This window comes from Neodiprion pinetum, chromosome 6 (genome assembly GCF_021155775.2).
Source record: "Neodiprion pinetum isolate iyNeoPine1 chromosome 6, iyNeoPine1.2, whole genome shotgun sequence".
In the NCBI taxonomy this organism is placed as follows: domain Eukaryota; kingdom Metazoa; phylum Arthropoda; class Insecta; order Hymenoptera; family Diprionidae; genus Neodiprion; species Neodiprion pinetum.
The window spans coordinates 21,393,143-21,413,933 of NC_060237.1; the positions used below are offsets into that span (position 1 = coordinate 21,393,143).

The following is a 20,791-nucleotide window of genomic DNA, read 5'->3' on the forward strand; positions in this document are numbered from 1 at the left end:
TTCAATTTATCTTAATGCTCTTCTGGGAGCAACGACGTTTCGACCACCGAACGACGACGTTCGTCCTCGTGATGTCCCGTGGGTTGTTTGTGTGCACGTGGAGTGAGTGACGCTGACCGTGCTACGTCGAAGTGAGACCAACGTTAACTGGTACTCCGAGAGTACGTGGCTGAGAAGGTGCAGGCCGAGCACCGGAGGCGAGGCGAGTCACAAGCCGTGGCAACCAGCTCTTGTTTTATTCAGTCAGGATCATAAATTACGGGTTTAAACACACAATGAAAGACGCTTAACAAGAAGCTAATGCGAGATTGAGAGGCTCCGCCCCCGGCGAGCTTCCCTTCCGGTGTAACCGCGCTCCACATCCAATCCCCGCGATCCGGCACGCCCCCGGATACCACTTCGGCGCAGTGTGAGCGGCCACCTCTCTCTTCGTTCCCGGTGCTTCCCCTCCTTCTCATCCTCACTCTCCTCGGGGAAGAGGAAGCTCGGAGTAGAGCTCCCCGGCGTGGACCACGAACCGACTCGACTCGAGGTGCCAGTTCGACAGCGACATTCCATTCAGAGCCACGACGCGTTCCGTCGCGCTAGAAAGTCCTCGAGACTCAACCCCGTCGAAGGAATTACCGATCACTCGTTCGCACGGTATTCACGTAATAGTTCCTCGTCTTTTACCTAGAAGTGTGATGATATTGAGTTGGTGACCGAAGACGTGCCGCACTTCCGCTTTTCGCAGTGATCGCGTGCAAAACTTTCAGTGATTGTGTACACAAGTCCCGTGCGCTGCGCACTGTTTTGAAACTGTAAAAAAACGTCGCGTGGCCACGCGCCCGCGGTAGAGTGAAACCGAGCCGCGAGTTTGTCCATCCGGACCGCGGAGTCGGGATAGCGGTTAACCGCTGCACGAAACGCCTTCCCTGGATACCTTCAGGCCAACCCTGAACTATGCATGGTGCGAAATGGTGTGCTCTCTGACTAAGACCTGTGGGGAAAGTGCAGCGGACGGTTGTGCCGACCTTAGAGTCCGATCGGGAGTCAGCTTAGTCGGCGTCGACAGCGAACCGGGCGACATGTCATCCCTGAGCGACGCTCATCGCCGCGGCGCCAGCCACCTCGACGGCGATCGCAGCTCGTCGGCCGGGTCGTCCTTGGGCTCGTGTTCGCCACCTCCGCCCTCCAGCCACTCGCCGCCGCCCCCGAGGCCGCCCTGGCTCCACGACTTTCACGCCGCCGCCTCGCCCCACGTTCTCCAATTCCTGAACCTGAGTGCCGCCGGCGGCGGGATGCTCGGCAGTCAGCCCCTCGCCGCCCTCCATTCCATGGCCGAGCGCAGCCATCAGCAGCAGCATCACCAGCAGCAGAGCATCCAGTTGTCCGGCGTCTCTGCCGCACAGCTCGCCAACCATCCTCAGGGACAGCCCTCGCCCACCGGGAGTGGAAAACAGAGTCCGGCCACCTCCATCACCTCCGTCGGCAGCAACCCCCACGGCATCGACACCATCCTATCCCGCCCGGCCGCCACCCATCCTCAGGTTCCCGTTTCCACCTCACACGGACTTCCGCCTGCGCCGCACCCTCAACCTCTGGCTGCACCCCGGTACGCCATGCACACGGGATTCACAGCTTCTTCGGGTACGTTTATCTGTTGTTGTTTGGCTCGTTAGAACGGGGCTCGAACTGCGCCGGACAGCGGCTCGTGTTTGGTTGCAATACGCGCGTTGATGGGTGTCATTTGACGTTCGGTCGTCACTATTCGCTACATTGTCACGATAGTATGTTCAAACTATATACACGGATGGAGAGTTGGATGCCGATCGAGTGCGTGAAAGCCATTCAGAGATCGATTCAATGACAGTGAAAGGAGCTAATTCATCTTTCGCGATGCTTCGGTAAAACATTTTCCTGTTCAAATGCAAAACTCTTATCGTTCCCATTTGCAAAATGTGCAGTGGGTAAAGTTTCTTTGAGTTGAGACGAAGCGTTCAAATGAACAATATTTCTCACTATGTACCGCAAAAAAATTCTTCAATTATCGAATTTCACGTAAAGTGATAGGTTTGGAATTCAACACTGACAAGTAACACCTGAAACGAATTTCTCACTTTGGCTTACAAGCTACTCCCAGCTACGTGCATAGGCAATGCGCTAAAACCTTCCGCTTGACAATGAGTGATAACGAGCGCATTGCACCGTTTGGCACTCGCATAGTAATTACTAATTTTTTACTATCTGTAATACTAATCACAGGCCGTTATATCGCTACGTATTACGTATACACTGTACGCACACGATGCGGAATTTTAACTCTTAAGCAACGTTTGACTGCAAGCGACGGTCACGGAATTATTCAATCCAGTCATTAAATGGTCGTGCATGATTGAGTGTTTATCTCCGTAAGACGACGGTGTGAACGATTTGAACCTTTTGATTTTTCAATCGACTGGTTGAAACCTAGTCATTGTGCAATTGAGCTATCTCATTACTCTTTGTACTTCGGCGTTACGACAGCTTTTTAATTTCCCACGCGTTCGAGTAACGGAAATTTATTACACGTGGATTAAATTGATGCTTCTACAGGTTTTCGTTTTACTCACTCTGATCAGTCGGTGCAGATGGTATTAATCACTGCACATCGCGTGATTCGATATTCGATGCGCATTCTCCAAAATTGTACGGGAATTATGGGCGTAAAATTGTTTTTGAATTCAACATGCGGTTGTTATATAATATACGTGTAGCATTGCGTTCGTGCGTTACCAAAGATCATTAAGATATTTTTAAATCAACACACTCAATCGGCGTCTGATTTAATCACGGCTAAATGTCTTCATAAAATACTTCGAGTCTTAATTATTGAAGGCGTAATTAGGAGTTAATTTTCGACTCGGCAATATCGTTTTTCAATTTTTTTAATCAGACTTACGAGATTACCGCCCGTATTTAACTGCAAAATCACAGTAACGAGCTAAATACCATACACTCTTATTTCACGCAATCAAAATTTTCATACGATCTCAAGCTGACGTCTTCCATAATTCTTGTCAGCATCGATCACATTTTTAACGTTTTCATTTAATTATACCATCGCGAGCCTCCGACAGTCGTGCTGTAATTGAATTCTGCGTGTAGCCTGCGCATCAAGTTTCCTGATCGCAAGCAGACTTGCGATTACCAGATCGAACCTATCCGTTCATGAAGGATTGCTTTAATTTTGTCCTTTTGTCACAGGTATGGGACAGTTCCAGCAGCGAACGGAGCCGCGACATCCTGCCGTCTACTGGCCAGGACTTCAAGGATTGGTCAGCGACCCTTTAGCGTGGCGAGCTCGACTGCATTCTCGTGAGTGTGACATTAAGCCAGTTTTGTAAAAATATTTTAGACACAACGGATGAGGTCTGAATCCAAACTGCGTCCGGAATGGGCTACCCAAGTCCGTCAACATAACAGAATTGATATCTATCGACCTAATTGAGACTCGTTGTTAGCTAAGGACTCGCAAAAGCGTCAGGGAACTGGGCCCCAGAAATAATACGATATCTCCATCCAGACCCTAGTGAAAATACGAAAAAACGAACCAAGACCATAACGAATTTAGAACATACAAAACGGGGTCAAATTTGGGGTGGAACGATTCATCAAACTGGGAGCGAGCGAAGGAGCAATATTTGTAAACGTCTGAAACCACGTCGGTCCGTGGAATCACGTAATGCCAAAGAACACGTGACAGGCATCCGCCCCCTTTAAACGCATAGATCACTCTCGCGGTAACACATGCGGCCTAAGGCGAGGGCCCTGCGACGAGGGGTGCGTGTAAGAGGGTTGGGTCGCGGTCGCGGCTGCCCGGTCGACTCCAGGTCGAGGTGCCGCGGTCTGCGCAAAGCCCCGAACACCCGGCGTGCACTTATTTGCGCGTGCAAACCGAATGCGCGCGAATTTATCACAGGTCGATTGGCCTCGCTGGGATACGTCGCGGATCTTGAGCGGGATGTAGTATGTGGAAGGAAACACCGAACTCAGATTCAGGAATTGTGGGTAATGCGTCTGACGAACTGGCAACGCGACGAGATTTTCATATACATACTTGCTTCGCGGACCTGATTTAGGAACTTCTTCTGACCGGTGAAAACGGCATTAAACACCGTTTAGACAAAACAGAGAGCAGCCTCCTGTTCACCGGTAAAATGGGCCTTACAGTGAAACTTTGTTACTTGTCACAGTGAAACGGTTGGGTAATATTTTTACGACCATTTTTCACGTGACATAACCTCGATCCATAGAAAAGTTATATGAGTTAATAGTGAAACGTGTGATAAACTCATTTACTTACAATTAGTATGGACTATGTACTGTTGAAAAGTCGTCCACATGACAAAGTGATTGCTGAAAGCTGATGTAATAAAATAATCATAGAGTGGAAAAAGTTCAAGGTAGCAACAAAGGAATATTTTACCAAGATCACCTAAAAAAATGTATTCATGTTTGCAAGACTATTGTAATACTGTGCATTTGATGATCGTCGATGTTTTGTTCTTTGAAACATCTAAAAATTAATATCGAGATTACGTTACCTAGTATATACCGTGTTTCAGATACCTAACCTAATACAAAAACATTGAGCGCTAACTCTTACTAAATTATCACAAAGTTTCGAAATAAGGCCCCAGTCACCATAAGATGCGCGATATCGTGGTTTTCGAATCTTGGCGTGCTGCCGCTTCACCAGGCGCATTACACACAATTCTTGAATCTTTCTTGCAGGAAGTAAGATGGAAGGAGACGAAACTCAAGCCAGCGTACCAGCGAAAATTGGACCCGTTTTTGGCGCAGAGTTATTAGTACCGATTTCCTCCACGCGCCGCGTTCCTGTTTTTTGGTCGTTCGATATACGTAAGCCAGGCAGCTGTCAACACCTGGTCAACACTTAATAATCATAATATTTGAACGACCAAAGAAAACGGACGAAATAATTGGCATAAATCGACGCTACTACCTCTGCGCCTGAAATTTGGCTCAACTTTGTATTCCGGAATTTCGTCTCCTTCTCTCTAACTTCCTGCTTTCTTGCACCGTTAACGATCAAACTCCGAAGAATAACCAAAGTTGGACCCACTTTTACAAGCAGAGTTCGGTTTCTTCCCGTACAACATCGCTTCCTGGTATTTCAATATCGACGTTGAGGATCAGGAGCGCTCCTTTGCAGGCCGCCGAGAGTATAACTCCGGCAATATTTTAACCACAGCGTCCCGCTGGCCCCGTTTTCGGAAGGGGGTGGGGCAACAGCGGGGGAAATTTCTAACGGCGTGCTGCAGTGTAATATATTTTATTTAGCGCCCGGGCGATCCTCGCGCCTTCCTTGGTCTCGCGAGGACCAGACGCTCGCCCAACGATCGCCAGGGGAACCACCGATCCTTTATTTATGCCTTTATGCCCCCAATCCACGTGATAAAAACCTCGAATATACCGGCGGCCCCTCCGCCTCCTCCGCCTCCTCCGCCTCCTCCGCACGCGTCGATCGCTCGAGGTGTGTTCTACACGAACGGCTCGCGGCCCAACGTGCCTCGCGAGAATGCGGGGAACCGGGAGGCGGGAGATGGAAACGCAGTAAAAAAGTTGCTGACTGGCCATCCAGCCAATCTTTGTATAGCGACCCGCGCATCGCTCGTCTATTGGACCTGGATATCGGATACAAACAACTTCGTCGTCGTCGCATGCAGGCTGGGACATCCTCGCTACGAGCTCCGGGCTATCGTTGGTCATTGTGAATTATGATACCGGAAGCTTATCACCCCATCGATATCTTGGCTGGTGTGAAATTCTTCTCGTTATACGATCTTCGAGACGAACGTATTTTCTTGAAACAATTTTCAATTCGTCGTTTATTTTTCAGCCTATTTTCTTCGTTGAGTACGATAGCTTTCAAGATTCAGTTCTGTCGATTTTGGATTATATCCTACAGCGTTTTGGAATTATATACTTCTCGCAAAAATTAAGGGAACAACAAAATTTTCGAAATTTTTAGGTGATTTTCAACAGGCTGTATTTCAGTGAAAAATGGTCGTACAAGAAATAAAAAAACAAAGCTTTCGAAGCTTGAAGACTCTAGTTTTTGAATTTTTTGGTTAAAAATTTTTCAAAGCACTATTAGCCATGCAATCCTCGGATAAAGCGCGAAGAAAAAATTTTCAAAATTTTTTACATTTTTTTTTTCGCTCTACGGGCATGGAAAAATTTTTCCGAGCTAAACCAATGCATAGATCGCATAGCCTGTTTATTCAGCTTCAAGATGCTTTTTTTTAAACCTCGATACGACCATTTGTCTTCGAGATATCGAATTTTGAATGCTAAAGGATCCTTTTTCACTCAACTGCCGATATCTCTGGAACTACTGGTCGCACAGCAAGCCGAAGGGCAGTTTCTTTTTCTGCAGAAAATTTCCTACAAAAATCTGTCAAGGTTGATGTCAAAAAAATTTTTTTTCCACCTGTAGCGTTAACGTGAAAAAAGAGCAAAAAAATGCCATTTTGCCTTTTTTTGGATAATCGACTGTATCTTCGTCAATATTGGGGGGAAAGCTTAGGTTAGAAGAAAATTTTACAGCCTAATGTACCCCAAAGGTCCCCCTAAATCGGTAGATCGATCGGTTCAGCGGTCTTCCTGGACCGATTGATTGAAATTTTGAAAAAATTAAGAGAACAAGGTCCCTTAAGAAACAAAAACCTTGTTCCCTTGATTTTTACAAAATTTCAATCAATCGGTCCAGGAAAACCGCTGAACCGATCGATCTACCGATTAAGGGGGACCTTTGGGGTACATTAGGCTGTAAAATTTTCTTCTAACCTAAGCTTTCCCCCCAATATTGACGAAGATACAGTCGATTATCCAAAAATTCCTTAAGAAACAAAAACCTTGTTCCCTTAATTTTTTCAAAATTTCAATCAATCGGTCCAGGAAGACCGCTGAACCGATCGATCTACCGATTTAGGGGGACCTTTGGGGTACATTAGGCTGTAAAATTTTCTTCTAACCTAAGCTTTCCCCCCAATATTGACGAAGATACAGTCGATTATCCAAAAAAAGGCAAAATGGCATTTTTTTGCTGTTTTTTCACGTTAACGTTACCGGTGGAAAAAAAATTTTTTTGACATCAACCTTGACAGATTTTTGTAGGAAATTTTCTGCAGAAAAAGAAACTGCCCTTCGGCTTGCTGTGCGACCAGTAGTTCCAGAGATATCGGCAGTTGAGTGAAAAAGGATCCTTTAGCATTCAAAATTCGATATCTCGAAGACAAATGGTCGTATCGAGGTTTAAAAAAAAGCATCTTGAAGCTGAATAAACAGGCTATGCGATCTATGCATTGGTTTAGCTCGGAAAAATTTTTCCATGCCCGTAGAGCGAAAAAAAAAATGTAAAAAATTTTGAAAATTTTTTCTTCGCGCTTTATCCGAGGATTGCATGGCTAATAGTGCTTTGAAAAATTTTTAACCAAAAAATTCAAAAACTAGAGTCTTCAAGCTTCGAAAGCTTTGTTTTTTTATTTCTTGTACGACCATTTTTCACTGAAATACAGCCTGTTGAAAATCACCTAAAAATTTCGAAAATTTTGTTGTTCCCTTAATTTTTGCGAGAAGTGTATATTCTACTTTGTAACCGTGGTACGTTATGCGGTTTATCTTTGGATTTCAGAATTATAAAGTTGATAACTTTTGATGAGAAAATGCGGAATTTGTCCTTAATAATTGTTTTATCAGTGCAGTACCAATAAACGTTTTCAAATTTATCGTGTACCTAAAAGTTCGGGGAATGGATTTTATAATACATTGAAAACCTTGCTTTTCATACAATTTTATTTTCTGTCAAACGAAACGTTATCCAATAGCATGAGTGATTGAAAAATCTTACAGTTATTCTGATTACAAACAAATTCGTGCACAAAAACATCCGAGTTCGATATATCACAGTTCTGAGATCACTTATCGAGCCAATATTCATGCCTGTTGTCATAGAACCATTGATAATAGGGTCGAGTTTCCAGAAGCCAACGTAAGAATAGATAAGTGTAATTTTTGAGTGAAAAAACTGCGTGAAGCTCTTTCTGAAAGAAGACAAAAGTAATGGTCAGCGATGAGTAACGAGATAGTTTAAAAATCTTGGACATCAACGATTTACGAAAAACGTATAACATATGTATATTATCGAATTGTTATTACATACCTACTCAGCGGAATTTGAACACCATGTGTTACATAAATATAACAGACACAATAACAAATCCGTTTTCCACCAAGTAAATTGAATCTATATCATATAACAGCCGGGGTCAATCGCGATAAATATTGCCGCGCGAAATTGGGGGCAAGAGATGAGGAAAGTGGGGCCGTATGACGAGGCCCCTTATCTCCATCGGGTCTATCTCGCCGAGCGTGTGCTGCGTTACTGGATGGTGTGCAGGGCTGGAGGATATCGCGGAGTGCGGTAAGCAGCTCGTTAGAGCCCTCTCCGCCGTGCGGCCATTAAAGCCTCGTTCTGTATTCCGTTACAAATTGCTTTATTAAATTAAAGTCCCACGGCGGAGATACACCCTCACCCCCACCTCCAACCACCTCCCGCCCTCCGAGTTGCTTTAATTACGGGCGCCCGGCGCACCAGATAACGATTGCCTATGATAATTAACGGGGGGGGGGTGAGGGGGAGCGTGATAGGCAAAAAAGTTCAACCGTACGCGACGTCTGGAGAGGGTGAGAAAGGGGCGGGGGGAGGGTTATATCGCCACGTGGTAGAAATTCCGGCGCACACAGTCACGTATGTATAAACCCGTCCATACCGTTCGAACGGACGAAACGGCGACAGCAAGCCAGCTGTTTCTCGCCGCAGAACTACGTCGTCGTTCTCCGTTCCGGCAGGTATAGATATGCATATACGTATACGTATACGAACACCGTATAGATGCAAAACGCGATATTGGATGTGGATTAGGTGATTTTACAAAAAATCTGATCGCTTCAAATTAGGTATACCTAGTCAAGTCTTGAAAGAGCCTGCAAACTTGACGGACTTGCGATCCTTTAGTTTTTATATACGCTGAGGAAAAGTGGGGACAGAAAATTCGGAAAGCTGGGAAGTTTCAGTTTCGCGATCTATGTAAAGTTCACTGAATTTCGAGATCGGGAATTCAACTGTACTTGATGAACTTTTAATGAAAATGAAGGAGTGAGAAAATAAAAGCTTCGAAAGGGATGTTTTACCCTTGGATATATTCCGCGTGTATATCGTTATTTTTCGAGTTCTCACTGGTATAGTTATTACAGGAGTATCGTGCTAGTTTAACAGGTAGAAAATACATGTTCGATAAATTATCGGTAAAAGATGCTCTCGCGAATAATACGTTTTCAAAAGAGAATATCAAGCGTATACATAAAGTGTGTAACGAGAGTCTATCGTTTTAACTTCCTCGTACATAGGATTCAACCACCCAAAATGCGTCGGAGAAAAGCGTGCTGATGAAATTTATGCTTTTCACTTACGAAATTGAATGGAAAATGGCAAATTAAACAGACGCGTACAAGTTTTTGTTGGGAACTTATTCCTGGAAGGTATTTGGCTGTGTTAACTTTACTAAAAAAAAGCTTTGCTCGAGGTATCGATGACTTTGAAAAGTGCCTCAATTTTATCCAACACCACGAATAACGATAGTTGTTGTTTTTTTTTTTACGAAGATTATTAAACAAACATTCCTCGACTTGACAAGCTCAGAGGATCAAACTACGACTATATTTTCGCACCTCGAAATTCTCTCTCGATGCATACAATTATAAGGTACACGTTGCGCTATCCTCAGGCGATAAAATCCCTGAACATTCGGATAGTCCTTGTCTCTTTCCGTGCCGTGATACAACGATTACCGGAATGAAGCGAAACCTTCGGGCGTTATATTCCCCCGGGATAAAGCCGAGGAAGGTGTTCAGGGCACGCAGCGATTCCCAGCTGTCGCAACGACGCGTACGTGCCCGTGGCTTCGTCGAAACCTGGTGCCGGGGGTTCCTGAAGGAACCTGCCGCAGGATCCCGGATAACGCGGCGGTCGTATTTGGGTGCTGCAGGAGCCTCGCGATGATCGTCCCTTTTTCTCCTCTCTCCGTGTCTATTTCCGCGGGTGAACCAATGAGCTGCGGATGCTCCATAGACGGTCGGATCTCGCTCGTAAAATAAATAAGACAAGAACCGGGCGGCCGTGTATTCGTGCGCACGTATATACCTACAGACGGCTTGTTGCCCCTCGGGATGATTGCTTTATTTCATGGCCTCTCCTTGTTTTCGCGTTTGTACGGTTATTGCCTCGCCCCCTGTCCTTTATTTCCTCAGGGCCTCCCTTCGATTGACCCTTTCCACCCTTACCGCTCACGCGTTTTGCCCCCCCCCCCCCCCCCCCTCCGATTATGAACCGTTGCTTTTATGGAGTGACCGTGCAGCAGCTCGTAATTTTAGTTTCAATTGGCGGATCATTTCTCTAGTTAATTACAAAGCGTAAGCCGGCTGAGATCCGATGTTTGTTATAAAATCCGTAAACTCTCAGGAGTTATTGAGATCTGGTTTAAATCCGGGATGTTTTTTTACTATTTATTACAGTATCCCAACAGCTTGGCTGTCAGCAGGCGATGACGGGGGCGGGTGGCGGTGGACTCGGCGACCACGAGGGCGGCAAGAAGAAACACACGAGGCCGACGTTTAGTGGTCAGCAAATATTCGCCCTCGAGAAGACTTTCGAACAAACGAAATACCTCGCGGGACCAGAACGCGCAAAACTAGCCTACGCCCTCGGCATGTCCGAATCCCAAGTCAAGGTAAGACAATTATTTCGTCATTATATCGCTCAGTCGTCTTTTCCTTTTCTTTCGTCATGTATATGAATATATTTTTTTATTTTTTTCACTACAAATCAAAGATTCAAACAACTTTTTAGTAAAATTCTGCTATCGACGAGGTTTGTGATTATTTCTCGGTTCTATCGCGAGATATAACAAAGAGCCAGTTTTTGCTTTTTTATTAATTATATTGCAATTCGAATCTGATTGGCTTAATCCGAACGTTAACAATATTGAACAAGGAGGAACTTAAAAAATCTGGTGATATTGTAAAACCCGTGGAAAAGTTGAGTTGACAAGTGGCTTAGGCGGGATAAAAAATCGTGGTTAACGATCGAGGGTGTTTCGAGTGTAGCGGGGAAATATCTCGTCGGTGGGGTTGGCCGAAAGCGGTGTTAAAAACTAAAAACAAAAGTGAACAAACGATACGAGGATGGAATAAAAAAAAAAGAAAGAATAAAAAACGAGCATAAAAAGAGAAAAGAAGGACCGACCGCGGGGGAAAGGTACACCGAGCAGATAGCGAAGACGTGACAAGCTCCCTCGGCACCTGCGCCGTCGTCCCGCAGGACAGCGCGGGGAATCCCCTCGCGTCATGGAAAGACGCGGGACGTCGGCCCTCCTCCTCCTCCTCCTCCTCCTCCTCCTCCGTCGCGACGCCGTGGCAACCCCTGTTCGTCGAGAGCCGCGGCCCCTGCAGGGGTGGCAGCGCGTCGGACTGCCGCGCCGATGTAGCGCTGTCATTGGCTCGTTCTGCGCGGCCATATTTACATTTTTATTAAAAGCTACAAGTCTGTGTTTGTGAGTGATGCGGCCGGGGGTAGGAGAGACGCGGTGGATGAAATCCAAGGGAAGGGAAGGACGGGGAGAAAGAGAGAAGACGCGACGCCCGGAGAGAGAAAGGGAAGAACGGCGGGAGGGAGGGAGGGAGGGAGGCTCGGCTTTCAATTACCTCGGATTTTCCCCGGGAAACGCCGATTCACTCCTACATGTACTACCGCTACCAGCATCCCTCTTTCTTTCTTTCTTTCATTCCTTGTACCTCCGTACCTGTGACGTCACCCCCGTTTACCCCCTGATCCTCGGTGTAAAGTAATTTTCGAAACCGAAACGACGGTGTCTTTGTACGGGGAGATGAACGAGATGAACGGACTCCGTATATGTGACATCATTTTGGTTTTTATTTTTATTTATTTTTTTTTCCTCCTTTATTCGTCTTTCGCCTCGGTGATATTATTCAAAACGAATTCACCCCCCGTTTCCCAAATCTCAAATCTCTGGCAACACGTGTGTTACATAAGAAAAGTATGTGTATTTGGATACACGCGTGTGTATGTGGTGTATATCCGCATTCCACATCCTGTGCGAATTATTTTGCGTATACCTATCTGCCAATATTGGTGTATCCAGTTTCGAATATACAAAATTTTTCGGGGAAAAATGAGAAAAGAGACCGAATTGAGAATATCTGAATAAATTCATCTACCCACATCGTTGTTTTTTTTTTTTTTTTCTAGTTATACGCTGTACAAATATCGGTTGGAATTGTGAAAAACCTGTAAAAGTATTGAGAGAAACACAGAAATTTTTATACAGCATTTGCCAAAGTGCGAATGAAAATCATTATACCAATGATTGAATCACCTCTAATTTGTATCGATGCATGTAGTATAAGAAAAGCTTACCAAAGATTAGCAAATTAAATTATCAGCGTTGATATTATCCTGGAGCATCAAGTGTCTCAAATAAATTTAACAATATTGTATAAAACAGTTGTTTCAAAGCAGCTGGGAACTTTCTTAAAACTTTCAGTCTAGCTGTAAAAATAAATCTACACAATGATACCAGAATTTGAAGTATGCCAAAAGGGAATACCCGACGTCACGTTTACCCGATTACATTGGTTCTGTGCTTGTAGATAAATACCTGTGGCAAGCAATGCCCGAATTAATAGTTGGTACGAATAGTTGGAGCACCGGTTGAGTTTCGCGACACTTTCCCATCCGGTCCGAGGACTGGAAGGTCTGCAGCTAGGGTGGATGGTCGGTGTTTCGGGAGTTGGCGTCGCGCCTGTGGATTTCGAGAAGGGGGTGCGTAGCTGTTTACCACGGGCGTAATCTTCCCGCGCGTCCTGGACGAATATCAATATCAATGACGTCAATTAGTACGAACGAGGCACCCCTGCGTTCCGCGACACACCGTGGCGGACGCCCCATGCATCATTGGCGCATGGGAGGGGGGGGTGAAACCACCCCCGTGATAAATCATGGCAGCAGGCGGTGTCCTTCATTCACCTCCTACTCACCACCGCCCCTCGTCCGATTGCCTCGCCGAACACCAAATCGCCATCAAAATTGCCACACATGCACTTGACTCCATAACGTCCCATTATAATTGCCGTCAAATCCCGCTGCACCGTGCAGGCGAAATTATATGTATATCTGCTTACTATGACTATGGGCTGTGCTCTATTTTTAAAATAGCATTTTTATGTGATGAAAAGAGCGTTTATTTTGGCAGGATTAAGCGTCGCCCGTCTACTGATAATTTGCTTTTGTGTAAACGTGTATGTAACAATTACTATAGAATTAAGTAACTGCGGGGTGACATTTGATCGGTATAATTTTGTGAAGTTAAATATCATTTTTCATTCGAGCTAGACTGTTTTTAACTTCGTAATATGTATCTGAATTTTATCAGCTATGTAACAACGATCACTATTATTCTGTACGATTTGAAAAAATGCGTTAACAAAATATGAAATCGACATCTGATCAGTTTCTGTTTTCAGTTTCTAATTTTTTATTCATTGGTCTTATTTAATTTTTGTACTATTTGTAAAAGAATAATTTGCCGATAATCTTAATCACTCGTTCGGGCATTTTAACAAAGATCTGCATTAACAAATATTCTTATCGCATAAAGAATAAACTCGGATACCGGTGATAATTTGAAAATACAAAAAAGTCGAGATTTCTTTCGACACAGATTTTATGACTGTGCATATTATTCGTAAAATAATACCGTTGATAAGAATAAGGAATGCGAACCGGCTTAAAAACTTTATTAAATCCTCTAATCCTAGAACAAACTTGAATATAAATATAGTAAATATAGAGAAACTATCTTTTTCCACGCTGCTTGACTTTTATACCTCGAGGGGTAAATAAGGCCGAGGAAATCATGGGGACGAGGAATGAAAGAAGGGAGGACGAAGGAAAGGGACTCGGCGAATATGCGAAAAACAGAATCTAGAATTCGCAGTGGTTGAGAAAAACAAGTCAAGACACACGTTCCGCGTGCCGTTTATACACACGCATACGCGAGGCGCGTGCGCCCGCTCGCATACAAAAGACATAAAATTTTCTCCCGCAAAATTTGATTCCTGCATAAAAATGGAATATCGAGGATAACACGAATCGGTGAAGCCATTTGATCTTCGAGCCAAAGCGAGACGTTGCTCCTAGCGATGCTTCGGGATGGCTCTGGGGGTGGGAAAAGGGGCGAGTTGAAACATATCGATATGGCGTAGCGCTACGAGTCTGGAATACAGAGATGCGCATTATCGCCACCGACAGCCACCCTCAATTTTCTCCTTTCTCATCCTTTGGCCCGCGTCCGAGGCGCCTCCTCGAATCGGTGAAACATGGAAAGACTTTTTACGCAGAATTAACACGGTGTTCCGTAAAAGGGTCACGGAATTTTCAGAGGATTTCAATTGTTGTCATGGAGAAAAATAAAAATATCACTTTTTTATATTCAAATTTGCGATGAACGTGTCGTGTGACGATGAGAAAAATATGAGAATTTTAATCGAATGTAGGGTTAATAAAGTAATTAAGCGAATTAAGACAACTATTAATTATGGTCGAGAAAATTGTCATCGAAGAACGGCTTTTTGGGTCATCGGAAACCTGGAAATGCTTGAGATTTATTTTTAAACAATCAATTGCCACTTTGAAAATACAGTGCTAAGGTTTTAGACACTCGTGAAAGTATAATCCCTAAATTTTAATACAATGCCTCCGTTATGTCTTACGTAGCTAATAATTTCAGTTTCGCTGGTAACTGTGTTCTACGATTTTGTCTCTTGTAATTCCTTTCGTATAATAACTTGTTACAAGAGGGTGGCAGGCTGACAAGCGAGCGATCGTATATTATCGAATGCTTCAGAGTCGCGACGTTTGAATAAATACGGAGCAAATGGCATGGAAGAAGTTTAAATTCGACGTTTTTCACAAAAGCGATGCACGCATGTATTAAGGTATGGATCATCGGGCACGATTTAAAGCTCGCCCCTGCGCGTCGCGCAATTGAACAAGTCTAACGCGAATTCGCCTAAAATCAATCGCGAATGTTTGACTTACAAACGCGGAAGTTTTTCCAGCCGGCGTAGTTCGTAGTTCGTAGTTCAAGCAAAATAGGCGAACACGCAAATTTAAAAATATACATCGCTGAGTGACAATCGACGGGATTCGAAAAATTTTTGCCACCACATTTGGCGCGAAATAAGTGAACCGTGAAAATGTTGGGTATGAAAACGGTACTTGTACTGATATTTTGCGAAGAATTTAAACGCTCGGATTATGTTTCGATTTTGAGTTTGACAGAAGGCATGACGGAGCATCGTTTGCGGATGAAATAAAACTGTTCACCCCGCAACGCGCACTTGCATTACAGTGTTCGCATACCGCACGCCTCTTGCAACTGTTAGATTCATTAAATCAAGATTATCTAAAGACCGGGAACGCATTGTGCCGCAAATCCAACTATAAAACCGCAGCTAACCCCGTATAAAAGGGTCCGAGGATACGGGAAGGGACGCAGGGCCGAGATATCGCCGCCCTTATACACGCGTCTGACAAAACTAAAAACTCCAAACGACCGAGCTTCGCGTGTCGGTGACTTATTAACCAAGCGATAAGATTAGTTATACCGAGCTGTATATCCTATCTCATCGGAATCAGAATACGCTATCAAACACCCGTGAAAATTTGACGCTCGCGTTTCGGGCAACCGCGAACCATGAAAAATCGCGTACGGTGAATTCAATTTGTGCGCAAAATTGCGTGATACGTAACTGCGTAATTATACAGGGCGCGAATGGAAGAAAGACGAAAATTGAATGGGGTTTTATTGAGCCCATTAACTGAACCGTTGATTCGCAGTAGGGATATTAATGAGTCTTCGGTACGTAATGAATAAAAAAATATTGTTTGAGAGATTGTAATTATTTTACATCGTTGAAACTAAGTTCGTTTCTAGATGCAATACGAAAGTATCTCAAGTAAGTTGTGGCGTTTTTTGCGGATCATTGACGATCCTATCGTCTCGATACGGCGATAACTTTGCAAGTCTTGTGATAAATCCAACAGTTGTCTATAATGAAAGTGGCTATTACATCAGATTCCAATCTTTTTCGTTCCGCGAATACCGCATTAAATTTTATTCGCTGTAATATGGAATGATACATTTTCTTGGGATTCGAAGCCACCGCAATTCTTGAGTAAAGCGGGGTATAACGGAACTGAATTCGGCGGTTAACCGAATCCAAAGAAACCACAGAGAACCGTGGAGAAGGAGACAATTTGCAGAGCGATGAAATAGAGATTTCGCGGTCTTCTCGTCAAATATCACTCGCGTGGGGGAGTCAGCTGAGATTTCGGTGTGATTATGTACCAGAGATCTGAAACATGATTTTTGCGGCGATTATACATTTCGCGTTTTGCTTTCGAGCCAAATTCCAGAAGTGAAGAGCCACCGACTCCCTCTCATTTTTCGAACCTCTGTCTCACGTCTTTATTTTTAATATACTGAGAGAAATTTTTAATTCCGGTTACCGCTCAGTCCTTAACTATTTTCATTATTTACCACAGTCGAAAAGTATAGTTCTAGGTACAAAATGAGAATTAGTTTTCTAGCTGTTACCGGAAAGTCTAGTAGTATCCGTTACTCTTCTTTCTCATTACAATTTTTCTTTCTCTATTACTATATTTTCTTGTAACTGTTGGGAAAATTGATGTTAAAGTCTTATTTAACTAAAAAAATACGGTAAACCGAACAATCTGATTTTGCGTTGCAATTACCGAAAAAGGAACGACAATAGCGCAAAATGGTTATGCGTACCTCGTTTTTCGTAATTCCAAAAATATTCAAACAGTTTTTTTAACGATAGCTGTTTCACTGAATTTTTCTAGCTACTATAACAAATGAAATTTTTCTCACTGCAAATAAGTAGTTTTCACGAAATCTAAGAAATCGCAGACGCTGGAGGCAAAGATTTCAGGCGGGGATTGATCCGGCCCGATCTTGTCCCAACATCATGATAATCCGAAAATCCAACCACTCGGCCGGAATGAGAGTTTTAATTTTCATCCAAGCGTCGGTTAACTTTTACGGTAGCTGTGTATACAGGCACGATACAACGGCGGGAAAGCGGGGATCGGCGGCCCGGTTTTTAATCTGCTTAGCCGACTTGGGGCTATGGATATTTTTTTAATCTAACATGGAACGGAGCTTCGAGAGCGCTCCCGGCGTCGCTCGGTTTTCGCAACGTCGCGCATCACCCGGGATCCGAGTCGAGGTGTCGAGGCGTCGCGACGGCGTAGAGTTGCAATCACTACGGTGGCGCCGTGCCCTCCCTTGACGGTAGTTACGTTAATTAAATACATTGTTGCGGGGACGCAGAGCTCTCGAGCTACGACCGCGACCCAACCTCCAGGAGATGTTGCCTCGGAGCTTTATAGGCGTAGAGGGGCCGTCGCGAGCTTCGATCGCCCCGTTTTTAGGAAGCCGGTTCAACCCCCGTCATTGCTTATAAACAAAATTAATTCGACGCGTCTTACCACGCTGAGTCAAGTCGAGAGAATTTTAGTTGATTCAAATGAAATTTGCTGCACAGCAAGAAGTAGTATTTCGACTTCGTTGAAATTCAGTTTAATAATTGAAATAAACTTTATTTGCCTTGGTAAATATTTACCCGGGAATGTTACGTAGCTCAAAAACTTTCTACTCTTGTACTCAGCACTCGGTGCTCGTTATAAATGTGCGTTCCTAAATCAAGAAATAATTAATTGATCCAATTGAAAAATATCCTCCAAATAGTATGCTTTGATGCAGTTGCTATCCTTGTGATTATAAAGTACCGATCAACCAATTGACTCTAGTACCTAAAGAAATTATTAAACATTCTAGTCCGTCTGATGTAAGAATGTACAAAACGCATGTGAAACACACTTTTTATTGAATTCCTATTCGTCCCGATAATTAAATATTTCTGATTCATGATTCCCGTTGATGTTTCAGGTCTGGTTTCAAAACAGGCGGACAAAGTGGCGAAAGAAGCACGCTGCGGAAATGGCGACAGCGAAAAGACGCCAGGAGGAAGTCGAAGGCGTCGTTGCCGAGGGCGATGATGGGTGCAGCGATGCCGAGGGCGAGGGCAACGGCGAAACCGCCGCGAAGAGGCTAAGGAGGGAACTTGAACAGCAGTACGGACCTTGAATCTGATCGTAATTTTCCACAACCCGGACATTCTTTCGCACAAACCGATCCCACTCGACCTCTAGCGTCATGGGGAAAATACACCGTTTGAATCACGCCTCGGTGCGACCGAAAGGCCCAGGGGCTATTTTTTAACAGTTGGTAAAAAATTTGAAGTCTTCTTTTGCGATTTAACGGCTCAGCAAAGACGGGATTAATTCTTACGATTAATAACGAGGAGAAGTTCGAAAGAAAAAAGTGATCAATTTCTAATCCTGCATTGGTCGAAGCACAACTCGACCTCGATATAATATGTCATTCGATAATTTCCGTGAGAGTAGAAAGTACTTTTTTTTTTTGCCATTAATATTATGCTATACCAATCCGAATAAATTGGGCATCCGTACCTAATAAGAGTTAGCGTTACGAAACTGTTGACGGTTCGAATGTAATTCCGGCGGTCGTAATAAGGAAAGTGCGAATTAATAATAATCGTCGTTACTCGTGCGTGACGAGTAAATTGGTTGATTATAACCGAAGTATTGACTAAAGTCGGAACGATCTGACGAGAGATTTTGTATATTATGTAGATAATAATTAACGTGAATGTGATATTTGGCGTTTTAAATGCGGAGTTTATAGGTATACATATATACATGCGCTTGTATGCATATATACCTATATCTATTAAAAGTTATAACGATCTCGTAAGATAAAACACACGATACGGACACGAAGAGGAAGAGGTAAACACACATGCACACATGCACACACACATGTTACAAATAAACGAAACGTACACCAATAGGTAATTATTAAATAGAAGTTAAAGTTAATTACGTATCGATTATAAAAGTAAACGTAAATTAATATACGAGTATAATTTATAATCCACTGTACAGTATTAGGTAAATTATAAATGAAGAAATAAGTTTAGAACGATCTTGTATAAAGCATTGTATAAATTATAAATATATTATTGCTTGTGTATCATATCTCTTATTTAATAAATGGCCAATATACAATATTGTATCTATAATAATACAACTCGCTAATTATTAATAATATCAATCCATTCTCATTACAAAAAATTGAGACGCGAATCTACGACTGGGTAAATAAATTTCGGACACATGCGGCTAAGATGAATTTGATTGTAACACAAATAATGAGAAAAATGTATTTAACATTAATGTGCCTAGCCATTTAAGTACTTAATTATCGTACAGAAATACAATGATTTGTCGTCATTGAAGAATTGAAACTCACGAAGAAAGAAATCCTTCGAATCAATTTCGGCTGATTAAATTGACGATTCGAGATACGCTGGGCGGCCACTAACGATGAGTCGATGTTCGACAACCTCTCCTATCAAGCAGGAAATGGGTAAAGTTGGGCGGCGCTAAAACTGTAGATGTGTAACTCTGGACGGAGGCGGAGAGCAAGAAGAACGGGAGAAAAATAGGACGGGTTCAGGGAAACTCCACGCATGGATTCGGCTGGCCAAAAGGGGAAGAAACGCTTTCAATAAGTCCCGGATAAGAGGGATAAAAGATTTGCTTTACGAGGGTCTTTGCGAATCACTGAGTCCTCGAGAGATTGATCACTCTCGATTGGACTCGCAAGAAATATGCCGCCTGCATCCGAAATCTAGAGAGCCAAAATTGAAGTGGAAATTATTACGTCATCTGTAGTTTTGGAGCGATTGAACCAGCCATTGAAGTCCCGCAATATAGCTTCGTGACAAAATTTAGTCCACATCGGGTAAGAAGAGGCATAAAAAATTTGAGACCCAGTTGTAGAATCGACCACCGTAGACCAGGGACATAAAACCGAAACAGATACGTCATTTGGAAAGCCATGAGCGGATGGATCAACTCGCTAATGAAATCAGACGAGTGAAGATCTGCGAGGGACGCGGACGGTCTCGCACTGCAGGGTATTAGCGAGTGATAAATACCGTAACGATACATTGGAATCAATTTACTAAACGATAGATTAATTTAATAACAAGGCCGAGGGAGCTCCGCGAAGCGTAACGAAGGGTGAACGGTTCGAGCAATAGTTAGAAACTAGATTCTCGCCCTAGTAGGTATATACCAGGGGGTTTGACGGCCTCGACAACACCGAGGGAGGAATCCGCAGATAGAGAGAAAGAAGGATACAGAGACAGAGGCGGAACGGAACTGCTACAGGGCTCTAGCAGCTATTCATTTAGCTAACAGGCTGTTATGATTAAGTTTGCGCGAGGGGATCCTCCCTTTCGTACCGACAACCATCCGCTTCTCCATGCTCCGCACTTACTACGGCATTCGGGCATAGAACGGGAACAGGAAGAGGAATAGGCGACGACACACAGACGTAGAACGCGTCACCCCTGCGCTTGGACGGAACTCGCTCTATTCTCTTGAGTGGGGTTTCATTTCACCGTCGGCGTTAAGGGTGGTTGTCGA

At 43.8% G+C, this 20,791-nt stretch overlaps 1 protein-coding gene across 1 annotated transcript; it reads left to right on the forward strand.

Annotated features, from left to right (window-relative positions):
- The first annotated feature begins 514 nt into the window (after nt 1-514).
- On the forward strand, nt 515-19,340 carry HGTX (HGTX homeodomain transcription factor). The gene is made up of 4 exons (XM_046631615.2): nt 515-1,629; nt 3,226-3,336; nt 10,621-10,835; nt 18,162-19,340. The coding sequence occupies exons 1-4, from the start codon at nt 957-959 to the stop codon at nt 18,357-18,359; spliced, it is 1,197 nt and encodes a 398-aa protein (XP_046487571.1). The 5' UTR covers nt 515-956; the 3' UTR covers nt 18,360-19,340.
- The last annotated feature ends 1,451 nt before the right edge of the window (nt 19,341-20,791 follow it).